Source organism: Bos indicus, chromosome 11, assembly GCF_029378745.1.
Source record: "Bos indicus isolate NIAB-ARS_2022 breed Sahiwal x Tharparkar chromosome 11, NIAB-ARS_B.indTharparkar_mat_pri_1.0, whole genome shotgun sequence".
Taxonomy (NCBI): Eukaryota; Metazoa; Chordata; class Mammalia; order Artiodactyla; family Bovidae; genus Bos; species Bos indicus.
This window is the reverse complement of record NC_091770.1, coordinates 98,085,958-98,095,274: the sequence shown is the minus strand read 5'-3', so window position 1 is coordinate 98,095,274 and position 9,317 is coordinate 98,085,958. Positions and strand designations below refer to the sequence as shown.

General features: G+C 59.1%; 2 protein-coding genes across 5 annotated transcripts; one reads left to right on the top strand and one right to left on the bottom strand.

Moving 5' to 3' along the window:
* The first annotated feature begins 43 nt into the window (after positions 1–43).
* PTRH1 (peptidyl-tRNA hydrolase 1 homolog) lies at positions 44–2,753 on the top strand. 4 transcript variants are annotated; one of them, XM_070799280.1, is made up of 5 exons: positions 44–293; positions 1,179–1,398; positions 1,841–1,973; positions 2,116–2,161; positions 2,266–2,753. In XM_070799280.1, exons 2-5 carry the CDS (start codon positions 1,230–1,232, stop codon positions 2,446–2,448), a joined length of 531 nt encoding a protein of 176 aa, XP_070655381.1. In that variant the 5' UTR covers positions 44–293; positions 1,179–1,229; the 3' UTR covers positions 2,449–2,753. The 4 variants fall into 4 exon arrangements, with proteins under 4 accessions (XP_070655381.1, XP_019826453.2, XP_019826452.2 ...); XM_019970894.2 differs by lacking the exon at positions 44–293 and adding an exon at positions 694–808 and having other exon boundaries at positions 1,874–1,973; XM_019970893.2 differs by lacking the exon at positions 44–293 and adding an exon at positions 694–808.
* On the bottom strand, positions 2,523–8,747 carry CFAP157 (cilia and flagella associated protein 157). Its single transcript, XM_019970892.2, has 9 exons — positions 8,540–8,747; positions 6,271–6,542; positions 5,453–5,606; positions 4,750–5,017; positions 4,260–4,390; positions 3,931–4,081; positions 3,393–3,559; positions 3,040–3,229; positions 2,523–2,725 (listed from the first exon to the last, which is right to left on the bottom strand). Exons 1-9 carry the CDS (start codon positions 8,701–8,703, stop codon positions 2,654–2,656), a joined length of 1,569 nt encoding a protein of 522 aa, XP_019826451.2. The 5' UTR covers positions 8,704–8,747; the 3' UTR covers positions 2,523–2,653.
* Positions 8,748–9,317: the final 570 nt, after the last annotated feature.

The window sequence follows — 9,317 nt, the reverse complement described above, 5'->3', positions numbered from 1 at the left end:
CTTAGCCACGCCCCCGGAATCCCGAAGAGTCCAATCCCTGAAATCCAATTTCAAACCGAGACGGAAAGAGGCTGCGCGCTTAGTCGCTCAGTCGTGTCCCACTCTTTGCGACCCCATGGACTGTAGCCCGCCAGGCTCCTCTGTCCATGGGATTCTCCAGGCAAGAATACTGGAGTGGGTTGCCATGTCCTCCGCCCGGAGATCTTCCCGACCCAGGGATGGAATCCAGGTCTCCCACATTGCAGGCGGATTCCTGACCGTCTGAGCCACCAGAGAAGCCCAAGAATACTGGAGTGAGTAGCCTATCCCTTCTCCAGCGGATCATCCCGACCCACAACGCTCTAAGAGATGACTCCTTGCAATGGCTTTAGCAAGTTTTTATTAGCTGGGGAAGCCAAGGAAAAGGCTTGCCGGCTTTCCGCAGCGAGGCAGAGTCCCAGGGGTGGGTCAAAACAGGGCACACTCCTTCCCAATCCAGTGGTCAAACAAGGGCTCCGCGAGCCCAACAAACCTCGCAGGAGACTGTGACGCGGCACCGCGGAATGCGCGGGGACGCCCAGACTAGGCCACCGCCCGGCCACTTCCGCCCCTCAGAAGGGTGGCGGCCACGTGGCCCGCCCGGGATTGGGCGTTAGCGGCTAGGGGCGGCTGCGACTGGCTCGGGGGCTGGCTGACGTCAGGGGGCGGGGTCCGCGTCCTGAAACGGGGCAGCATGGGGCTCCCTGGCCTCTCGCGCGCCGGGCTGTGGCTGAGTCGAGCCATGAGCCGCTGTGTTTTGGAACCCCGGCCTGCGGGGAAGCGGTGGCTGGTGAGTGGATTGGGGGAAAAGCCCCGTAGGGACTCCTGGGCCCTAGCTCCAGTTCTGCCACAGTCTCCTGGGCAAAGTTCTCCCCCTTTCTTGAGTTTTCTTATCTAGAAATGGTCAGATGCTTCGATGGGCTCCAGACTTCCAGGAACTCCGCTCCTGCACCGGGGGGGCCCTGCCCGCCCACACCGGGGGGCGCTTCCACTTGGCCTTCTGGAGTCTTGGAGTTTCTTGGATTCCTCCTCGTGGCCCTAACCCATTCCTGCAGTTTTCCATTTACCTTCCTCTGCTTTGGGGCCCCGGGCGGGGGCGCGCTGTGAGATAGATTATGGGGAGAGTTGTCGGGCCTCAGTTTCCCTGATGTCGCCCGCAGGTGGCAGGTCTGGGAAACCCTGGACTTCCTGGCACGCGGCACAGCGTGGGCATGGCAGTGCTGGGGCAGCTGGCGCGGCGGCTGGGGGTGGCGGAGAGCTGGGAACGCGACCGGCGCTGTGCCGCGGACCTCGCCCAGGCCTCACTCGGAGATGCCCAGCTGGTCCTGCTCCGGCCACGGAGGCTCATGAACCTCAACGGGCACAGTGTGGCCCAGGCGGGTAAGTTGAGGGCCCCATGTGTGTGCCACCCGGGAGGGTGGAGGGGCCCGGAGGGGGCATTCTGGACTGCAGCAAATCGGTTCACCTAGAGCTCCAGGTACCTGTTGAGCTCCAATTGCTGCCTGGCCTTGGGTGACTGAGAAATTGAGAATCTCAGTTTCTTTATATGTAGTGGTGGTTTAGTCGCTCGGTCATATCCAACTCTTTGAGATGCTATGGACTATAGCCCCCCAGCCTCCTCTGTCCATGGGATTCTCCAGGCTGGAATACTGGAGTGGGTTGCCATGCTCTTCTCCGGGGGCATTTTTCCCAACCCAGGGACTGAACCCGCGTCTCTTATGTCTCCTGCATTGGCAGGCGGGTTCTTTACCACCAAGTGGGGTTAATTGTGGCCTCTCCTCATGGGAGCCCAGAGTCAGGACAACCTTCCTGGGCAGATCAGTAGTAACCGGAGCCACTGTTTCCCTGGGCCAAGTGGAGCTGTTTGGACTGACTGCTGAGGAAGTTTACCTGGTACACGATGAGCTGGACAAGCCGCTGGGGAAAGTGGCTCTGAAGCTGGGAGGAAGCGCCAGGTGAGGCCCTGAACTGGTCAGGGTGGGATAGAGAAGCTGACCTCCAAGTGGGGGTAGAGGTGCCGACCCCAGGCTCGGCGGTGGATGGGGTGAAGGGTGCTGACCCAAGGAAGCACTAATTGCCCCCTCCTATCCCTTGAAGGGGCCACAATGGAGTCCGTTCCTGTATGAGCTGCCTCAACTCCAATGTAAGTCTGCCCCTCCATCCTGCATTGAGTCGGGTGGGCTGGCACAGGGCTCCCACCACTCCTTCTCACCAGAGCTCCTTGGGCCCCCTCTGGTTCCCCCACAGGCAATGCCACGGCTGCAGGTGGGCATCGGGCGGCCGACCCACCGGGACGCAGTGCAGGCCTATGTGCTGGGCCGCTTCTCCCCTGCTGAGCAGGAGCTGCTGCCTCCAGTGCTGGAGCGTGCTGTGGACCTGCTCCTGGGCCACATCCACCAGCGGAGCCGGGAGTCTTCGTCAGGCCCCTGAGGCCGGTGGACTCGGCTGTTTGCCCGACTGTCATGCCCGCGCCCATCCACCCACCCACAGAGGTGCCACGCCAGCCTGTGGGGTCTTTTTTTTTTTTTTAATATAACTCTTCTCTGGGCTGCCCCAGGCTGCCTGTGGACTAACGCGGGGACTGTGGCCAGAACAGTCCTTCTCTAGGATAGAAGGTTGGTCTTTTCTCCGTGTCCTACTTCGAAAGTAGGGAAACTTCAGGAAGACTAAGCTTTTTGAACCTTTTCTGAGGAGCAGAGGTGTGGATCTGTAAGAATAAAGGTGCCAGCTTAGAAGCTGAAGCCTCCGTGGGGGGGTTCGGGGTTCCCACCCCTCCCCTGCCTTGGAGGAGGGGCCCACAGGGTCCAGCAGGCTCCCCTCCCAGGGGATGTGTGGGCGCATCTGGGTCCACTGAGGCCTTGACACACCTTTCTTCAGCCCATTTTACAGGTGGGGAAGTGGAGGCTTAAGAGAGGTCCAGCCACATCCACAGAGCCACACAGCTACGGTGTGGAAGAGCTGTGATATGCTCCCAAGGGTGGCCCTCATCTGGCTGTCCCTGGGGGCCCCTGGCACCCTCACCTCGGGGCTGCTGTACGTCTGTAAGTTGCCCATGCGGGTGGTATGTGAGAGCAGCCTGAGGTCCTCAGGGTTGGGTGGGATGTGGATCCGTCGAGGTACCAGACCCAGGTCCCCAGGCCGGTAGGGTATGATGCCGGACAGCTGCTGCAGCAGAGACCCCGTCCTGAGCAGCTGGGTGCTGCTGCCCTGGCTGTGGGGAGGGGACTGGTGTCATCCCCTCCACATCTTAGACGAGGAAGCCGAGATTCAGAGCAGCTCCGGGGAGCCAGGCTTCCGGCCCCGGCTCAGCCGAGGACAGCCTTTGGACGTGTCCCATAGGGGTCACGCGGGGTCATGCGGGGTCATGCACTCACCCCTCCCTGGGCAGGCCACAGGGCTGGCTCTCCCGATGCAGGGCCTCGGCCATCTGGGGGCTCGAGACCACGGCCGAGCCGAGCATGAGCAGCAACTGCTGCAGCATCTCCTTGCGCTGCAGCTGGAACATGACGTCGAAGTCACCGTCCTCCTTGTTAGGCTGCATCTGCCGAGAAGGGGATGGGTGGGCCTACCAGGTCAGACCCTTTGTGGCCCCAGCATCCACCGCTGGGAAACTCCAACCCCAGTGACTGTTAATCTCAGTATTCCCTGGCTGTGGTGGAATACCCATTCTCCAGATGGGAAGACTGACGACTTCCAGGGCCTCAGAGGCCTTTGTCCAGCTCCTTTGAGACCTCAAATGGCTCTTCGACTTGGAGAATCAGAAAAAGACAGATCTTCCAGGAAACTCTCAGGGGAGAGATGGGCCCTGGGCCTGGCTTGGCCATCTCTGGTGGTCTGCTTGTCTCCAGGCAGTTTCTGCTCCTTGATTCGCTGCCCTCCGCCCCCCCCCACTTTCACCCACTTCCAGTTCACCTGCACGATGTCCTGTAGGAAGGAGGTGGCCTGGGCCAGGGCCGTCTCCAGGCTCGCCCGGACCTCCTGCTCTTTGCTCAGCTGCTGCTGGAGCCGCTGCCCCTCGGCCTGCCGCCGCTCCAGCTGCAGGTTCAGCTGGTCTCTTTCGTTCCTGGGCCCAGGACAGGACAGGTCAGCCTCCTCCCCGTCCTAGGACAACGGGCCCTGCCTTTTCTCTCCAGCCAGCCCCGGGCCTCAGCCTGTGTGACAGACAGAGCCTCCAGGCCTCTGTACAGAGCGGGAGTCACTGGCCCGTGACCACAGACGGAGGGGTTCCCGCTGCTCCGCACCTCAGTGCCTGATTGTCCTGCTGCTGCTTCAGGAGGTCCTGCTCCAGCTGGCCCAGCAGGACGCGCAGCCGCTCGGCCTCAGCCATGCTCTGCTGCTGCTCGCGGCACTTCTCCGTCAGCATGAGGATGACCTGCAGTGTGGGCAGGTGGCCATGCTCTGGGCCTCGCCACAGGCCCTCAGCCAGCCCCGTGTCCCCCAGAGAGGCTGGCCGGGGCCCTGGGAGCCCAGCACCCACTGGACTTACCTCAGGGCTGCTGTGCACCCGTTAAGTCACCTGTGTGGGTGGGTGCCCCGGGGCTGGGTTCCCCTTCAATCAGTGATGGGGGCTCCAAGTCAAATACAAACCAGCGATGGGGGCCAGAGCCCTCCCCCATGCCCTGACCCCAGGTCCACCCTTGCAGGGGCCGTATTTGCCCCGAGTACAGGGCCCTGGGTTTCCTTCCTGCTCTCCGTGCCAAGCCCCCCGGGGTGAGGGCCGGGAGTGTGCACCTTCTGGTGGCCCCGGCTTTTCCTGGCCATGAGCTTCTGGGAGTTCTCCAGCAGCTCCAGCTGTTTGCACAGGTCGTCCTGGTGGCCCCGGAGCTGCTCATTCTCCGCCAGCAGCTGCGTGCCCTGTCGTGTAATCTTGGCCAACTGCAGGGTCACCGCGTTGTTCTCTGTGATGGCCCGCTTGGTTGTGTCCCACATCTGGCTCGTGGCCACCTTGCGGAACTCCGTGGCCACCATGTTCACACGCTGGATGATCTCCTTTCTCAGTCTAGGCAGGATGGGTGGGGGTGAGGCGCGGTTCGGGCAGGGGGAGTCCCCAGAGCACCTAGACCTGTCTGCTCCATCTCCCACAGGAGGGGCCAGGGCCACCAGCAGGAGGTCTTTATTATAGACCCTTTGTACTATTTTGAACCATGTCCGTGTATGATGAACCATTAAATATAATTTAAGTCGCAAAAAGTGGTACAAGGATGTCCAGGGATTCTCCAATGCTTGTGTGAGAACTGGGGACCTATTTATTTTCTCTCCACCCACTCCCCCGCCCCCCCAAATCAGCCACAGTTTTGAGGAATGGCAAGTCAGGGCATCAGAGAGCTAGCATGGTTCCCCCTGCCCAGTTAGAAGCCAAGGCTGTCGGAGGCCTGAAGACCTGGCTGTCCTTGGCCTCGGTGAGGGGTCCCGCGCCCAGCAGCAGCCTGCCCACCTGTCCTTGTCCAGCACCGACTTCTTCTCCAGGTTGTGCACGTAGTCCTTGTATTCGTTCTCCTGCTTCCGCAGCTGGTCCTCCAGCGACATGAACTTTTGCATGAGCTCCTCTTTCTGCAGCCGGAACTCCTCCAGGGCTGCCAGCTTTCCCCCTGCCCCGCCACAGGGCACGGGACTGGTGAGGGGCCGCCTCGGGAGGGCAGGGCCCCGGGGGTGGGGGCAGCAGGGCTTTGCGTGATGACGCCCCCCACCCTTCCCCATCCACTAGGGCCAGTCCCCTGTCCCCACACATAATCCTGCCCACCTTTATGGGTCAGTCTGGAATGCCCTTCCTCTCCTCCCCAAGTCTTATGAAGCCTGGTTCAGGCTCCACCTCCTCCAGGAAGCCCCCCTTGACACTCTCTACTCTCATGAAAGTGACAGTGACAAGAGCCTCTGACTCTGAACACCTTCTCTGGATCAGGCACTCCTGCTGTCAGCTGAAAGGCACAGCCACCCTTGCCAGCTGGGTGGCCTTGGGCAAGACACTCCACCTTCTTGAAGTGCTTCCTCACCTACCCAGCGGCAGGTGGTGATGGTATTTCCTGCCTCAGGATTGCTGGGACCATTACATGGAAGATACATATGGGAAGCTGCATGTAGCTGTTGTTGCTCAAGGAATATGTATCATCCCCATTTCCCAGGTGGGAAAACAGGGTCAGAGAGAAGGGCTGGCCCAAGGTCACAAAGACAGTGGGAGAGCCCAGAGAGACAGAGCCTTGGGTTTCCCACCCGCTGTGGTGTGTGCCTGTAGGCTCACCGGCCAGTACCCCTCACCAAGGATGATGTTCTCGGTGGTGAGCTGGTCCTTGGTCTCCTGGAATTCGTGGCGCACCTGGGCTAGCTGTGCCTCGAAGGCATCCTTCTCTATCTCCTTGGCCAGTTGCAGGCTCTGGAGCTGCTCATTGAGGTCGGCGATCTCATCCACCCGCTGGTTGAGCGTGCGCTTGAGGAAGGCCACGATCTCCTTCTTGTTGTTGGCCAGCTGCTCAAACTCCTGGCGAAACAGCTTCTCCTGCATGGCCAGCTCATCCCACTTCCGCTGGTACCTGGGGTAAATGTGGGGCGGGGGTCCAGGGGGCCTCCAGGCAGTCAGGCTGCTCCCGGGACCCTCCCATAGTGGGGCACTGGAGGTTCCAGCCTCATCTCCCCTGGTCAGTGCTTGTGACCGCAGCTGATGCCTGTGGTCAGCGCTTTATGTGCATAACATCACTAGGGTGTAAGCTCTGGGAGGGTGGAGCCTCTGTTAACGTTCACAGTTGTGTCCCCAACACCTAGCGCCTGGTATGTAGTAGATACTCAGTGTGTTTGTTGAATCCACAACAACCAAGCAAGTAGGGGCTATGATGATTATACCCATTTTGCAGGTGAAGAAACTGAGGCACAGAGGGATGAAGCATCCCTGAGTTAGTAAATGGCAAAATCAGAACTTGAACCCAAGTCAGTCTGATACCCCAAAATTAAGGGTCTTAAGCATAATGGTTGCTGCCAGCTCTGTGCCCTGCTTAATATATCACACTTCAAAGCCCAAGCTTCTGCACCTGTGATCTTCCCTACCCTCCTTCACTGAGTGAACCCCTGTGTTGCCGCCTCCGTGGAGCCTTCCTGGCCCTGAGGCAGCATTTGAGGTCCTCTCGTTGGGGCTATCCTGTAGATTGACCCTTGTCCCACTGGGAAGTCAAGACCTGACTCCTCGCATTTCTGTATTTTGGGGGGCCTGGCAGAGGAAGTTGGCACATAATAAGTGCCCAATAACCATCTCTCAAATGCATTTTTCCCAAATACATTCCATCTGGTGTTTCCAACTTGAGGGAAGCGTGTGAATTTTTAAGAGTTGTTGTGTAAGCAATTTTCTAGTTTCCAATGGAATAATGGGTAGAAACTATTTGGAAAGATGTTTAACTTCACAACTAACTCAACCAACATCTTCTGAACGGAAGCATGGTGCAGGGTGCAAAGCTGGATGACCTGATCTGTGGAGCAAGGTTTAGGGAAGTCAGGGCCCAGGGCCGGCCCAGAGCCTCTTCCTTGGGGTGCCTTCCTATCTCCCTGAGCCTCAGTCTCTCCACCACTTATCATGGGGGTGACTAGAGGGCGTCTCTCATGGGACGGTTTTAGGGACACAATGAGCACCAGTTCAGGAAGGTCTCAACATCAGCTGTGAGTATTTGTAGCAACATGTGACTCCTCACGTTAGCCACTTAGTCGTGCCCGACTCTTTGCGACCCCATGGACTGTAGCCTGCCAGGCTTCTCTGTCCATGGGATTCTCCAGGCAAGAATACTGGAGTGGGTTTCCATTCCCTTCTCCAGGGGATCTTCCTGACCCAAGGATCGAACCTGGGTCTCCTCCTGCACTGCAGGCGGATTCTTTACCATCTGAGCCACCACCAAAGGGGTGTGTCTTTTGAGGGTCATCCTGAGACTGGGCCAGGAACTAGTGGAAGAATAAGAAAAGTGGGCAAGTGCATGTCTCAGGAGAGTTAGAGAATCCCCCGCTCCACACACCACCACCCACCTCGCACAGCCCTCCTCGTTTACATTTGGAAAAACAGCCCTGGTGGACAAGTGGGCTTGGCAGCTGGAAGAGCCATTGGGGCCTATAGCTCAGGGGATCACGGCACAGGCACTGGGGGGTGGTGGGGGGCAGGTGGGAGGAGGGGCATATGGTCACCCACTTGCCAGGGGGCTGCCATCTCCAATTTGTCCCTCCGATTGAACTCTGCCCTCTTACGTAAAATGTGTGGTCCCGGGGGGCAACTGTGAGGCAGGAGGGACGTAGTCCTTGCCTGGGGATGGGCTAGGCTCTTAACTAGGCACTGGGCCCCTGGAAACTCTGGGAGCCAAGATGGGGCCAAGAAATCCATTTTTCTTCAGAATCATGAAGCCTCCCAATGTTATCTTCCAGGAAACTGAGGCAGGGATGGGGGTGGGTCTGGACATCCCCTGGGAGGCCAGAACACAGGGGCCCCACCGACTGAACCTGCACAGTGGCCAGCTGTGAGTCACTCCCTGACCTGTCAGGACCACCCTGCCCGCCCACCCACCGGGCCAGCCTGTCCTCCAGGTCGCGGATCTGGATGTGGTAGAACTCTCGGATCTCCTCGCTTATAGGCATTTCCATGGGCTTGTTGGCCAGGTTGGGATCCTTCTTGCCACCTTTCTTCTTCTTGAGCTCGGGCTCTTTGGCCCCCTTCTTTTTAGGAGCCATGGCTGGTGGCAACCACTACTCCAGGGCCTCTTTAAGAGGCCAGGTGGTTGCTAAGGAAGTTCCTTGCATACATAGCAACAAGCTTAGGATGCGAAGCTAGGCTTAAAGGGACCTTCCCTCTTCCTGGCGAGGATGGGTTTCAGGGACCAGCCTCCTGCTCCAAGGCCAACAGCGCCACAGAGGCCACAGGCCTGGGTGTCTTAGACCATGGCGTCTCAGAGACCAGGACGCCAGGCTCACTGGGCACTCTTTTGGGCTCTGGGAGACCCTTCCCTCAAGAGGAAATTGGTGACATGGGAATATTACAGTGGGTCAGAGCCCTAGAAGGGCTTCCCTTGTGGCTCAGATGGTAAAGAATCCGCCTGCAATGCAGGAGACCGGGGTTCAATCCCTGGGCTGGGAAGATCCCCTGGAGAAGGAAATGGCAACCCACTCCAGTATTCTTGCCTGAGAATTCCATGGACAGAGAAGCCTGAAGGGCTACAGTCCATGGGGTTGCCAAGAGTTGGACACGACTTAGCGAGTGAACCAGACCACAAAGTCCAGCAACCCCTCTGGCAGCTGGGTCTCCGGAGGGGAGTGGGTGCAGTGCACACAGCCCAGCAGACTGCAGT

Coding starts and splice junctions, on each gene's coding strand:
- PTRH1 (XM_070799281.1), top strand. CDS start 713: ATGGGGCTCCCTGGCCTCTCGCGCGCCGGGCTGTGGCTGAGTCGAGCC. Junction 809..1,178: donor CTGCGGGGAAGCGGTGGCTG/GTGAGTGGATTG, acceptor TGTCGCCCGCAG/GTGGCAGGTCTGGGAAACCC. Junction 1,399..1,873: donor GCACAGTGTGGCCCAGGCGG/GTAAGTTGAGGG, acceptor CCCTGGGCCAAG/TGGAGCTGTTTGGACTGACT.
- CFAP157 (XM_019970892.2), bottom strand. CDS start 8,703: ATGGCTCCTAAAAAGAAGGGGGCCAAAGAGCCCGAGCTCAAGAAGAAG. Junction 6,543..8,539: donor CTGGAGGACAGGCTGGCCCG/GTGGGTGGGCGG, acceptor CATTTACCCCAG/GTACCAGCGGAAGTGGGATG. Junction 4,082..4,259: donor CAGGACAATCAGGCACTGAG/GTGCGGAGCAGC, acceptor TCCTGGGCCCAG/GAACGAAAGAGACCAGCTGA.